This window comes from Haliaeetus albicilla, chromosome 25 (assembly GCF_947461875.1).
Source record: "Haliaeetus albicilla chromosome 25, bHalAlb1.1, whole genome shotgun sequence".
Classification (NCBI taxonomy): domain Eukaryota; kingdom Metazoa; phylum Chordata; class Aves; order Accipitriformes; family Accipitridae; genus Haliaeetus; species Haliaeetus albicilla.
Window position 1 is genome coordinate 2,723,336 of NC_091507.1, and position 14,863 is coordinate 2,738,198.

The 14,863-nt window shown below is 37.7% G+C and overlaps 1 protein-coding gene across 4 annotated transcripts in view; it reads right to left on the reverse strand.

Moving 5' to 3' along the window:
• FRMPD4 (FERM and PDZ domain containing 4) overlaps positions 1 to 14,863 on the reverse strand; it is a 410,939-nt gene that overhangs the window by 4,983 nt on the left and 391,093 nt on the right. For all 4 annotated transcript variants that reach the window (XM_069770396.1, XM_069770397.1, XM_069770398.1 and 1 more), the window contains exons 8-15: positions 12,876 to 13,007; positions 10,682 to 10,801; positions 9,807 to 9,943; positions 8,470 to 8,596; positions 6,063 to 6,152; positions 5,287 to 5,469; positions 1,864 to 2,002; positions 204 to 1,265 (exon numbers count right to left, since the gene is read on the reverse strand). In XM_069770396.1, coding sequence (XP_069626497.1) covers positions 204 to 1,265; positions 1,864 to 2,002; positions 5,287 to 5,469; positions 6,063 to 6,152; positions 8,470 to 8,596; positions 9,807 to 9,943; positions 10,682 to 10,801; positions 12,876 to 13,007 — 1,990 coding nt within the window. The remainder of the gene's footprint in view (positions 1 to 203; positions 1,266 to 1,863; positions 2,003 to 5,286; positions 5,470 to 6,062; positions 6,153 to 8,469; positions 8,597 to 9,806; positions 9,944 to 10,681; positions 10,802 to 12,875; positions 13,008 to 14,863) is intronic.

Consider the following 14,863-nt stretch of genomic DNA (forward strand, 5'->3'; position numbering starts at 1 on the left):
CACAGTTCCCGGGACAGGTAGTTTAATAACATAACGGTAGATCCATTAAATAATATGGAATATGATGTATGCAAAATGATGGCAAAAAAAAACAAACGGGAAAACCAAAAAAAAACCAACCCTCATGAAATGGAGTATTTCCAAAGCTAAATAGATGAGATGGAATGATTTTCAATGAATAAATGTAACTATGGTGAAAGAACCTGAATTGTCATTCGTCTGCTGTTCCTCTGAAGCAGCCAAAGCTTCTAGCGCTTGAAGTGTAGAGACTACAGCATCATCTAGCCCCTTCTCACACTTCCCCTCTGTATTAGTAGGGACAGCGTCGATAAGCGACACTGGAATGTCATCATTGCCTAGGTTACTGGCTTGCTCCTTGTTGTCTCTAGGCTGCGTTGCTTGATTCTGAGAGTCTTCCTCATCTGAACTGTCCCTGAAGCCAGGTGGAGGAGCAGCAATGGCCATGTTTAAGGTATGCAATAGGAAATCATCTTCATTATCATCACCTTCCGGAGGTGGAAGTGAAGTCAGATCAATAATGTCATCACTGGAACCAGAAAGGCTGAGAAGAGCAGGCCTATTGATTTCTCCTACCATGATGTCTTCTTCACAGCTTACTTCATCTTCATCTTCGGCATCATCTGTGTTTTCTGCATAACAAATATCATGCAGCAAAGGCTCCTCTATCCCTTCTGCAGCTCCAAATATTTTACCATCATTTATAGTTGCGTAAACAGAATTTGTAGCAAACTGAATGCTTTCAGCATCTGGTGACAACTCCAGGCCTTTAATGTCATTGGCATTATTAATATAAATGGCTCTTTGTTTTTCTAGTACTTCTGGACTTTCATCCAAAAGCCTTTCATAGCCAAGAGTCTGGGGATTGATACCATCCAAGTTGTGATCTCCAAATATAAAGGAAACTTTTGCTCCCCTGGGGGAATCCTGTGCTTTCTTGCTAGATTCCAAACCTGAGAGTGACAGCAGTGAAGGCTGATTAAAATTTCTGCTTTCTTCTGCTTCAGTGGGGTCACTTGGCTTGGCCAGATGCTGATCAAATCCACCTGAATTATAAGTATTTTCTATGTACAGATGTCTGTGTTCTTTTTGACATAACAGACTTTCAGAAACATCTACAGTCTTCTGTTTTGGATCAGCAAAGGACATTTGAGTCTCCTGATCTCCTTCAGCCAGGAAAGTGGTAGTTTTTGGTATACAGTTCCACTCAGAAGCAAGGAGATTATGCTTCCCTCTATTTTCAGTTCCTATAGCATGGTGAAATAAAATCAACATTGTGAAATCAAAGAGCAAAGTCATGTAATTTTTAAACAATAGTTTGTTAATGCTGAGCAATAAACACTCTGAATAGGGCAGCTGAGCCATGAAACACTTCAGAAAAGCACTTTCAAACTCACCTCTGCTCTAAGTTAAATATCTGTTGATTTAATGACCTAAAGTTTAACTGGTACTTTTGTACTTTAGCACAAAACTAAACCCCAGCTAGGTACAAATGCTATTCCAGGAACAGTAACACAAACCCAAATCCCCAGCTGGTTTCTCCAATACCGTACGTATTCTTACAAAAGATATATGCACATGAAACAATAACACTCATAGGGAGCATGCACCTGTTTCACTACAGTATGAAAGAAATTCATCACCTGGTTTATTTTACCATTAAGATGCTATCATAGGCCGAATATTAGAACACGATAAAGCTGAACTGATATACTGTGGTGTTAGATATGAGCCAGCAATCAGATCTCATTTGGGATAGCCTTATATTTTTCTGGAGGTGCACTGGCTTAAGCTGGCTTCTGCTTTATACATTGGACCGTCGTTAACATACTGTGCAATGAATACCTGTTTCTCGGCTCCCTGTATTTTTCTTGTTGGCCATGTTAAATATTGAGCGCCTTGAGTCAACCAGCAGTCTATAGTATCCAGCTGTTAGGCAAGCAAGATTCATTGCATCTGATGACTCCATCAGCAGAGTAATAGGCTAAGAAGAATACAACCAAGTCTTGGTTAAGGCTGTTCCTCATCAATCTGTTAAACTGCTGACAATACTACTACATGGAAGCAAAAGGAATCACATCACAAACACCACACTGAAAAATACACACAAGAACTTATTTTCCTTTCTACCAATATCGAACAGTATCAAACATTTAGAAGACTGGAGTTGCAGTAAGATAGAAGTCCAACTGGGCATTTTAACAGCTGATTTTGCTCTCTTTCTGAATGAAGCTGACCGTTTTAAGACTCTTGTTCCACCTTCTTCTTGCATAGATATATTATTCTCACCAAAGCACTGTTTACTGTTACTCTGAAACTGCCAAGAGCTAAGAACGCGGTACATTAGGCGTTGGAGTATTGCAGTAGCATGGGAATCTGCAGCTTCCTAGAAAATGAGGTGCCTGAAGCACATGTAAAGAAACAAGATACGGGAAGCAAACAGAGTCAGGGAAAGTTCAGGTTCAGAAAATACAGTAGTGAGGTTAAAGCTATCATTACACGGCAGTGACAGCAAATATTACAATGACAGCTTAAAAGATTTCGGTGTTTGTGGCCTGGCATTACTGAAAAGACAAGTGATGAAAAAATAAGCAGATAAACACGAAGAGAATGGAGAAAGATCCTCAGAAGGGAGATCAGCAAAGAAAACAAAGTCAAAGCATTTAGAAAAGAAAGTCAGACCTAACAAAAATGAGAGACCTCAGAGCTTTGAAAAACTATGGCTGCCAGGCTAGCAAGCATCAAACCCGAGACATCCACATGAAACATACTTTAATTCCATTTTCTTTTGCAACAATATATACATTTCTTTGCCTAAAACTTTTGTTCATGTCTCTGTAGCTTTTAACACCAAAAGCTGCTATTCTCAAATTTATTTTAAGGTGGCTAGCCTCTAAAACTCCTAGAGAGGAAATAAAAATGAAGCCCTTACCATGATACATAGATAGAAATTACACTGTAGACAACCAATCTTATCACTCACAGTTTGCAGTGACTCATAGCTATGTGGACATTTGTGACAATTTATCATAATTTTGCATGCAGAGCCCACTGTCACAAGACAGATGCAGGGACCTGCATCATTTGTTCCAGGAGCAACATTACCTACAACAAGGATGGCTCTCCAACTTACTCAATCCCTTACTAGTTAAAAGACAATTGATTCTGATGGAGGCTGTGGCCAAAATATAACTAATGATCATAGCTTACTACCAAACCCACAATAGGTCTGATAATTTTTCAAATGCCAGTGCTGCAGCATTTTAGGCCAAAATACCTCGGGTGCCCTGAATGTCATATGAACAGTTTTTAGCAACATGGAAAAATTTAAGCATTTTTTTTCTTTAAAGTATTTTGTGCTACAGTTTGAGCTTCTATTCAGTACCTGTTTCTTTCAAAGCATTCAACTATAGCTATAAAAGTTAACTATAAATTATCAAACCTACAATGGGCTGATTAATCTCTGTTCTTTCGAGTGACTACTAAAAAATAACATTTGAAATGCTATGTTCATCTCAAATTTTCTGCAGCGATTGACAGAAATGGATGACCTCCACAGAAATCTCAGATTGCAGAAACCAGTGCTGTGAACTACTGTTAACCTGCTGAACAGTCCTATGACAGCTAAACTTTTATTGCCTGCTTCTGCCAAGTGATACATGTTTGAGAAGACATTAAAAAGAACCAAAAATAAAATAAAAATCCAAACTGTTTATTCATGTATTCATTAAGGAAATATTGGCATATATGACATGTTTTGGCATATTCAGAATCTGGATATATGAACCTGCTACCTTAGGGTAAACCAAGGGATGAAAACATCAGTTGAGAACACCTACCTGTGTGTGCCTGCATCTCCTGCACAGGACACAGTGACAACCCTTACTCGTGCCCCACAGAGAGGCAATTTTTTGTCAAATTCCATCCAGAGCCTCTCAGAGTTGTAATTTTAATGTTAGGCCAGTCTCTGTGGGTTTAAGATCGCTTGTGTCGAAATGCAAGGAGATGGGGATATACGTGGTTTGCAATAAAACAGTAACAGTGTTATAATATAAACCAACATAATACCATGGTAATATGTAATACTATGGCATACAGTGCTGCATTTTACATACCAGCAGATGGGAAGGATTTAATTTCTATATTACTTTCGCCATCTCTAAGAAGGCGATAACAGCTTTCTTACAAGAGTGCTATGAGTTTAGCACAGTAATGCAGGTAAAGTAGCCTGAGATCCTCAGATTTTATCATTGCTAAGTACAGTGAAAGAGATGCTGTGTTCACCAACCTGTACATTTCTCTTAAGTTGCTGTCAAAGAGCATCTAGATTAATCTACAGCAATGTTTTTTTCATTAACTTAAATACAGGGAAACAGTTCCAGGTCAATAAACCTAAAGCATTCAAAGCAAAAGCTTAGTAAAATATTCCTTGTGTATGTTTTTGTGTATAGCTGGGTAAGCAAAAAGAACTGCTAGGCTCTACTTATTTTAACAGAACATTTAAGTTTCAAGTATAATGAGAACTCTTCCTTCAATCTCCGATTATCCTGATTAATGCTCTAGACAGTCTATGAAGCCTTTCACTTCAAACCACGCCAAGAACCAGAACAATATATATACAGAACTCCACTCATTGCCACTAGATGCCACAGACACAAAGTGTTAAGTGGGATTTGAGAGAAATTAAATGACCAGAGGCAGATGAAGAACATCTGTGAATATATTATGTAGGGCAAAGCAGTGAAGCAGGATTATAAGGGCTAAGAAAAAACCTTGCCTTTTTACAGTTTATTTCATTGGTAACCGCTATGCGGTTACTTACAGTGAACTTTGCAGATAAACACTGGCTTACAGAGGACACTGGTCTGATGCAGCTGGAGATTCTCTAATGGTAATAATATTGTCTGTTACACTAGAAAGAGCTTCTAGGGGCTCAAGGAGCTTCTAGGGGCTCAAGAAGTTTCAAAAGAAAGCCAATTTCATCATCACCTCTTCTCACCATGGAAATCAAGGAAGACAACAACAAAACAAGTTGCCTGCGGCCAGCCAAGAGAAAAATCAGAATAGAATATGCCAGTCTGGTAAACTGTAGGCCCTCAAATGCCCAAGCCATAATCTACATGCACTCTGACCAAAAAAGAGCTAAAAACGCACCCTCAGATTATTATTGGCATGAAAACATTCAAGACAGTATAGCTTGATCAAAAACTCAAAGACAAAAACATTATTTAAAGATGTTATATCAATATAAATCAACAACAAACTTACTTTTACATCTAAGACATGCAGCTCAACTCTAACACTGCTTTCGTCTTCTGTAAACATCTCAATCCTGTTCACATGGCTGAAGTCTGCCAGGAGAGCCACCAGGTTTGTTTTGGTGTTTATCACATGACTGATTCCGTACCGCGGCCCTACTAACAGAGTCACTTCTGAACGCTTTTCTCCCTGCTTTAGCAGAAAAAGAAAAAAAGCAAAAGTAAAAACCATGACAGGTACTGGATAGCGACAGAAATCACCACTGCCTTCTTTCATTTTCATGGAGCTACATTTGCCTTGACATTTCTACACTAAAGATTATTACATTTTTCTAAGAAGGGATGATATACAAGAACATACTTGATTCATAATTAAAAACAAAAGTAAAGGAATCTGCTGCTGGATATTGACTATACTCTAGTTTTTAGATGGATAGTTGGATGGACAGATGGATGGATGGACTCTGCTTCTATTAAAAGAAAATCTTTGTCATTAAGAGTTTTCCAGACTGATAATTTTAGTATTGTACAGTTAATTGGATGGCGCTATTTGCCAAGAAGGTGCTACCTATCTCCAAATCCCCAGTAAAATTCAAATTATAACAGGAATGTTATTTTCAAGATGAAAAGAAAAAAAAAAGATTTGGTTCAATTAACAATGATTTTTTAAGTGTATAAATAGAACCTAAACTTCTAAAGAAAATGATATGATCCAGCTATTGCAAAAAGGCATTTGTATAAAAAAAAATCAAGAAAGGAGAGAGACTATTTCAAGAGAAGTATTACCACTAGTGTTGCCTTGAAAACACGCCCTCCATATAATCGTAGATCACTGAGGAACTTTAGATAATGCACCTTGGCTTGCAGAGCAGATAGCTGAGGAAGGAGAAACAGGGGTAAGAGGTAGTGGTAGAAATCAACATATTACCAAATTCAGAAAGAAAATTTATTTGTGTAGTCTAAGGAGAATGGACTGCAATAACAGCTTTTCAGAGCCTGAAACTAAATCATTAGATGCTTGAGTTTCAAATGAGGAGAAACAGTTTCATTCTTAAAATTAAGATCTTGTTTGTTTAGTTAAAATGCACTGAGGACTTGGGTATGAGCAGATCAGAGCACTGCAAGAACATCGTGACTGCTCCAATGAAAGGAAAATGTTAAACTACTCAGATTAAACATCTGTTCATTGAGGGATTTCAAGGCTAGACAGCAGCTTTCCATTCATAATCACCGTCAGTTCTTAAACATTTATGTACCTATACAGAGAAAGAGAACAAAGAATTTGCTTTTGTCAGCTATGTGTATTACATTTTGCTAGGTACTTGTGGCATATGGCATATTATTCCACCTCATTACTGCATTTCCTATTTTTTAAAATAAAACCCTTCCACTATATTTAGTAGGGAATAAATCTGAAAGCTAAATACACTACATCAATACATATGACCATATCATGCAATACGTGTCATAATTTATCTTCTTTTTCTCCTCTTAGCTTAAACTACCTACTTAAAGAGGAACAACTTGGAAATATTTTATAAGACTGAATGGAAACAAGGAACAGTTCATTTTACCCAGTCTGGACCCAAACCTTATACCTCCTCAGTGTAAATCCTTATATCTGGACTTTTAAAAGAGAAGTTAAAACAAGCTCATCTCATTTGCTGCTCTCATTTCAGCCACTAGATTTCTAATTCAAAATCTTATTTGATCTTGAACAGCGTTTCAAGAGCCCCTACCCTAAGGTTTTTCTAGACACCAAGGAGGAAATGGATCTGAAGCAGAGCAACTAGTGGTGATGCTTTCCCCTTCCCTTCACCAGGTGTTCACTTGGTGGAGAAATACACAGGGGCTGTAAAAATGGGAGAATCCTGAGAATGATAGGCTTCCCTTCATGCGGAGGGAGAGAAGACCCCAGAAAGAAATCAGTTCCTGTGTTAGAGCTCAGATGCTTTGTTTCTGAGACCTACCTACCAAAAAAGCAGGTGGGCACACAACATATTTCCAAAGCTCAAATCAAAAAGAATGAAGCAAAACCAATGAATTCTGCTTGCTGCAGGAAGGGACTGTTGCAACGTCTCCTCTAACCCAGAACCAATACTGTACGCTACTTCATCACCTGCAAGGCTTGCAGCAGCAATGGCTTCCAAAATAAATCCAAATTTACACTACCAGGATAAACAATAAGCAACTGGCACTATTTGGCTTTAGCTTCAGCAGTACAGCAGGTGGCCGTTCTTCCTGAGCATCGCAGGTCAAACACATAGAGCTGCGTTCGCAGTCATGACGTGATCGGAAACCTCCAAGCAGGATTTCTGCTGATCACAATAAACCTTAGCTCAGGCACCAGGTGTTTGGGTTTTTTTCCATTCAGAAACAAAGTGTCATGAAGCAGGATTCAACTCATTTTATGTCTCAACTAGTCACTCTTAGGTTCTTTTTATAGTCCATGGAGAAAAATAGGCATTTCTAGGACACAAGTCATCTGACCTATTTTTGGTTCCTGATGTGGGATGGGATGAATCGCTCCCTAGAAGTGCCTGTTTCTCTCCATTGACTACAAAGAGAGAAGAGATGACTTGCATAAAGAAACCTCGTTATGGTGTCTAAAACCACCCCCAGCTGTATGCATGTAACGAAGGCATTTCTCAGAGACATTGTCTTCCACATGTTTTTTCCAGCTGAAGTGAAAGCTTAGTGCTAAGAAAAGCATTTTACAACAGCAAGGAGGGTCATTTACTGTAAGGACAATCATCTATCCAGTTAGATTCAGGGCACAGTGAAAAGTCTCTACCTACAGCATAACAGAAAACAATCCTAAAAACCAGCATTTATGTCAGGCCCACAGGTTAATGTGGTTCAGACGAGAGTATCAGAGAAAGAAAAATAACTTTCCTAACAAGTCTGCCATTAATAGGAAGCACTAAATGAATTTAAAAATATGTATCTTTATCATACATGAAGTACTAATAACCAGTTTTCTGGCCTTCTCAAGATAAGAAGATAGCTTAGTTGGGGTATAATTAATTATTTTTAATTGTTCTTGGCTATGTTCTACCAAGCACCAAAAGTTACATCTCTGAAAATATAATGGCTAGGTGTTTCTCCGAAGGATTAACTTTAAATGTTTCCCATGTATGCCACCCTTTCTGTTCTTTAAAACATATTTTCCATTAAGATGCAAATGTAATACCTTTTTACCCGGAGGAACTAGGTTTTGATTTGCTTTGACAAGGTGTGAAAGTGCTTTCTTTATGTTCTTTTCTTTCATGCTTTGCAGCACAGCAGATGGAAGAAAAGTCTCTAATCCCCATTCTTTTCTGCAATAAAAGGCATATATTTAATTTCACATTCCTGTGATGATTATTTATCTAAAGACCGGTGACTATGATGCCAAGTGAATGAACACCTGAAAACAGAAGGAGAGTTGATCAAGTCCAGAGTTTTACAATAACACATTATTTTCTATATTCAAACTACATATTATTTATGAAAAAGATGCTTTAAAATTATATATAATCTCTCTTCTATCCCTTCCATCATGCCATTCAGAAAATACATTTTAAGTTGTTATGTTTAAAGTCTATGCTGTGTTGTTAAACACCACTTAATTACATAGGCAAGTACCACTATAGAATTAAAATTGCTGAAGATTTAACAACATAACGTCAGATTTAATTTTATTTTCTAGGCTTTTTTTAGAACATGCAAACCAGCCAGCCATTGTCTTTGTCACTTATATTTTGTGGGTTTTTTTCCCCCTCAAAAACAACCAGTCCTCTCCTTTTACTGAATTTTCTTCTCTGCTTGAAGCACCCCTTTTGATAGAAGACTGACTTTTCACTTGTAATTATTTCTGCTGATTCATTAATAGGATACAATATAACATGATCTTCAGTTAGGTAGATAAACTCTACAAGATTAGTGTGCAACAGTTATTATTTCCATTCTGTAAGTAAATTAAGCAACAACAACAAAAGTTTGAGGGTTTGAGTTTTGTGGGTTGGTTGTTGGTTTTTTTTAAATCCAAGCAGCTGTATACACAGTTGCATTTTGGAAATTTTCTTTTGCTTTGTAGTTACATACACATGTTGTCTAACATAAAACAGGTGCCTGCTGGGATACTTCTGTATTTAAGAAATCTTACAAATGGAATCTAAGACCCTACAGTCTTCTGAACCAAGAAATCATCTGAATCTTACTATAATAATCTCTACTAAAACCTTAGGATTCAGACCATATATAAACTTAGATCTGACCACTAAATCACTGAAAGCAAATGAGTTAATCTTATTTACATTAAGAGGCTATTTCACATGCCTAAACAGATGACAAAAAGGTCAATGGACCAAAAGCTCCATACTTACATCTCTTAACACACCTGAATCAATTTCAGTGGCAAAGAATGAACCTAAAATTGGTGCATACATATAGACATATTAAAGGAACAACCTTAAAGAATCTACGAGTTACTCCTAAAAGAGTAATGTTTACTCCGCTTCTAAAGAACACACTGCCTTCTCAACTTACTCTATATATTTGAGAGATATTTTCTGAGTTTGCTTGGTGGTCACAGTTGCAATATACATTTGTAATGCAGCCAACCGCAGGGCAATGTCGTATTTCAGTTCTGGTCCAAATCTTTCCTGAACCACGTCGTTACAGCTCTGCCAAAGAACCAGTAGAGGGAGCATCAAGTTAAAAAATCTTGCACTAAAAATAAATTATAGTGCTTTTTTTTTTTTTTTTTTTTAATTAACATTGCATGAAGAGTAACCCTGAGCTCAGAAGCAGGACCATGCTGAAGGTAGGACTGCTGCTCTCAGAGGTGTCGGATGCTCACCAGGATATGGGCACTTCTGAAGAACCCAAGTACTTCTGCCAAAGAGCAGAAGGCATGAGCATTTTGATCTAAGCTCTCTTCATCCTTCCTGGGGAGAACAGTAATCCTCTTTCACAAAGAGTGCTGGGAAGGTATCAGTGTATCTGGACTCAGGATAGCAGGATTCTATCTGGTGAGATACCCAGGAGAACATTGCTTGTACATCAGCTTTCTCATCCATTTTACTGGAAGTTCCTTTTCAGACATAATTTCTGTCTGATATTACAGTACCAGAAATCAGTATTAGCAATTACTTCAGCTTCACTCTTTTCTAAAGCCAAATATATTTTGGAAAGATATCACAGCATTACTATTTGGAGAGACTTAGGAAGGAAGGGGACTTTGCAGATGATAAAGATTTGCACATTCCCCAAGTGCATTCATTGGCTTTATGCAGCAGAAATAAAAACCAGGATTTACTGCAGCCACGCTTTTCTAAGTGAAGATATAAATCTATATATACACCGAGTGCAACTATCTTTTTATTCTCCTTTACACTAACAATGGCCGTGCTTTCACTTACCTGTACATAGAGATATTCAAAAGCAACTGGATCTCTTCTCAAAAGATCAATGGGATCCTTTGGGACAAAGCTAATCCTGAAAAGACATCTCATCTTATGCGAGCTTGGCCTCTGTGTCACCTAGGACAGTGCGATAATCACATTAGAGCTTGGCAACCCTGGTCAAGCAATGCAGTCTGTAGTCTTGGGCAATGTGACCCTGCTCTAGAGACACGTGGTAGCAAGAAAAATAATTCTGTCCAAGAAAGAGCTTTGCCATGGGCTCCTTATTAAGTTCTTCACATAGGAACATCATATATATAATCTTGTGGAAAGATTTTTAGACTCATATAGGCATGACTGCCCAATACAACTCATCCTCAAAGCAACAGAGTTCACTCATTCAAAATCAGAGTGAAAGGACAGAAAAAACAGACCTTAATGAAAACCATCCAAGTGAAATACAAACCAAGTTGTGCTTCAGCAGGACCAAAATACTCATAAATGAGAAGGGCTAGAAGGTTTTGGGGGCAAGGTCACATTTTATTTCTTAGACTGACTGAGAACATAGGCAAAGCACAGCCTGGCAGCTATTATTCTCACTTTCTCTTGCTTGTTTTAATCCATTAGGCAATTTGTGAGAAATTAGGTCTGTTTCCTGGGTTGTTCTGGATTAAGAGACCTACCCCATGACTTCTGAGCAAGACAAATGTCTTCCAATACATTACAAAATGAAAAAGACCGCTTTGCATGTTGGTCAGCAAAACTTTGTTAAGCGTGTAACACCGTAATCTGGGTATATTCACGGGGGACCACTGCATAGCTAATGAATAATTGGATGAAACATTATAATGGAGCAACATTATAATGGCAAATTAAAGTATTGCTGATTTTACAGGAACTTCAAAGAAGACACCCTCAGAATTAATGTAGTTTATGTAGTTTACTTAATTAGGCTAATGCAGTTAGAGAGTTAGTGTACTTTATAATCAACATCTTTAATTGATAAAACTATATACTTCTAAAAATCTCCAATGAAGCCTCTGTCTTGCCCTAACAATTTTCAAAACCTATGTTTATCTCACATCGTCTCTGACCTCATTCCTAAGTATCTAGGCATACTCTGTATGTATAAATAAAAGCTGCAGATGGGATTTTTGAAAGCTCACTGTGTTGGTTTATTCTGATCCTTCTGATTTCAATGAGCATTTTACCAATTACTTCAGACGGACAGCTAGGCCAGGAGAGCCAGTACTGAGTACTTCTGGATACTGTGCAATGACTGGGTAGCTTATACCCACAAGAAAAGAATGTTGACATGGCAAAGTCAAGTGCTTAAAGGTTAGAAAATGCTAAAAAGACTGTTAGCTGGTAAACTAAGCTCCTTCATACTATTACACAGACTCTAGTTATACGATCAAGGGAATTCTGGCATTTAAATTAAATATTTTTTCCCCATCCCATCTAAGAATCCATTTCTCTCCTTTTTTTTTTTTAACATCTAGGTGAAATTTAAAAAATACTAACATTCTCCTGAAACATAGAAGTATCATGGAAAATTTCAGGCTAAACAGTTTGCCAAAATGATAAGTGGCCAAAATCAGCGTCCTCTGCTGGGAACTGTGAAGCAACTTTACCTCTAGTCACCCCTCCCTGATCTAAGGAAGAAAGTCACACCAGCATTTTCGGGTCACAATTCATCATCACTGAAGTGACATAAAGTTTCACTGCGTAAATAAGCCAAACTTGGCTTCATCAGAAAGAGTATTATTCCCTGTCACCCAGATACAGATCTGTATAATGAGATAGCAACCAAAGATCAAAATAAGGTTTTTAAAGGCATTTGGGCAGACTGTGGCTCTCAGAATTGCCACCATGGATTGTCCAGCTGTTGAGAATGTTTACTAGCTGGGCCACGTACGATATGAAAGAGGCTTGATAATATTTTCTAGCTTTCAGTCTGATCTTTAATAAACTTTTAAATACTTTCTAATGGCCCAACGAAGCAATGAAATATGATGCCTATATAATAGAAAAAATAATTGTTTTCTGTGAGAACCTGATTCTTACAACCACATCTAAATACTGTTGCTATTTGATAGACTGTATCAAACTATAAATCTTGCAGTTAACTCACTTGAGTAATGAAAAAGGTGAATAATTTACTGATTAACCCATCTCATTAATATCTGTTTTCACATATCATTACACAAACCTGAGTTAGAGTCTCCTGTTCATGTAGCAAAAGGAGTTTCGTTCCAGATCCTTCAACCCTCTGCTCCAGCATCAGGGAAAAGTGTTCAATACACTTGATGGAAAGCTTTTCTTGGAGTGTTAAGATGACGTCCTAATTAACAAAGGATTCATAAAATGTGCTTAAATTCATGAATTGCTTGGGACCCGGTTCTTCACTGCCACGCACCCTGCATGTACCCAGCACAGGTTGGAAGCCCAGATGTTAAATGGGAGGACAGTCGTGTTTCGTGCCTGTTCTGCACGAGTATACAGGACATCACACACATTCACCCAGCGAAAAAATCAGCAACTTTCTGTGCAGTTTAACATGCAAATTATACTTGTGTAGCCCTTAGATCGTATCTCTCTGTCTCCCTGGAAAAAAAACCTCTCCATCAGCAAAGAAGAGAGTCTTGCCACTATTCTCTTCACTTACTGTTGGGGCAGGGCCACCGAGTAGTATAAACCAAATTTACATGTTCAACAAAAAAATTAAATGAATGGCCTTTATTTGTTCTTACAGCAAGGTTTTTTTCTTAAGTCCATGTCCTAAGTTTTAAATGCTGACAGAAAAGTCAGCAGTGATGATACCGGTGCAGAACGATAGCTCTAAATTCAGGGACCCTGTTAATTTATAGTATAAAACTCATTTAGAGACTTCTAATTAGTTTTTTTTCACATTTGATTATATCTAAGGATAATTAATTTGAGAGCAATTGTTTCTAAAATAACAGCTAACCAAACCTCCTCACAAACCCTTCAACCAATCCCTACTTTACTTTCATATAACACTTTGTAAATATATGCAGAGTATTAGTATCATCTGGCAAGGTATCTTTTGCCTTAGAGAATGCAGTAGGAAGAAGAAATATATAAGAACCCATCATTTAAAAATAGTTTCACATTATGTTGGTGAAAAGATTAAAACATTTCTATCCATCCAAAAGATTTTCAGATATACGTAGAGTATCCAGATGGATAGGACTTTCTAAGGATATCATGGCGAATTGTAATCCAAGTGTTTTAACATAATTTAGGAAGATTAATTGATCAATTACAGTGTGTTTATGGAAAATCAACACCAAACTGGTAGAAGGATGAAAAATGTATGTAGGAGGATGGGGACAACTCTGTACAATGTAAAGAATGTAAGACAGTATTAATGGATTGCAAGTAACCACTGTAAATAATGGAAGTTAATATTATACTCTTCTGACTAATGGGGAATTTATTGCTTACACATTACATCTACTTTTATTTATACTCCTAAACTATGCTCAAAGACAAGGGGCATAACAGTAATATGAAGAGACATAACATTAAATATAAGTTTTTATGAGGGGGTAATAATGGCACTGTTTTCCACTAGCTGTCTTGGACCTTTTCAAATATGACGCTAAGGCACACAGGCACTCGATTATTGAACCACATTTTTTGCTAGCCTATCCACCCATCCAATAACTTTTACAGCAATAAGGAAAGCGAGGACTGCAGGTAAGGCACTGGTTGCGCCCACGTTGTTAAGTGGTGAGTTACTGGACCGCTAGGGGTGGAAAAAACCTGCATTTGCCTTGACCGGCATTTGACTGGTCTTACAGTACATGACACACCCATGACAGAACTACTGAAAACTAATGTAATGTGATGGCCAAAGACCGGTCTTCAGAGGCAAAATATCCTGGAACAGGTTTGTTGGTTTTGTGCTCATAAGAGAAAATACTGGAAAGTGGGCTTGTGGGCCTTAGAAGGGTATGGAGACCTCACTACCTACATGAAGCATGTCTCCTATTTCTTCACCCAACCGAATTCTCGAATGGACTGAAGGTATTCAGTATCCCATGGCTGTAGAGTGGAGCTTGTATCCCTTACCTGCACTCAACTTATGCCTATGGTATATATATATGAACTAGAAACAGATATTGCAGCCCATTTTTAAGTGTAACTTCAGTATCTGTTTTGCCTCCAGAC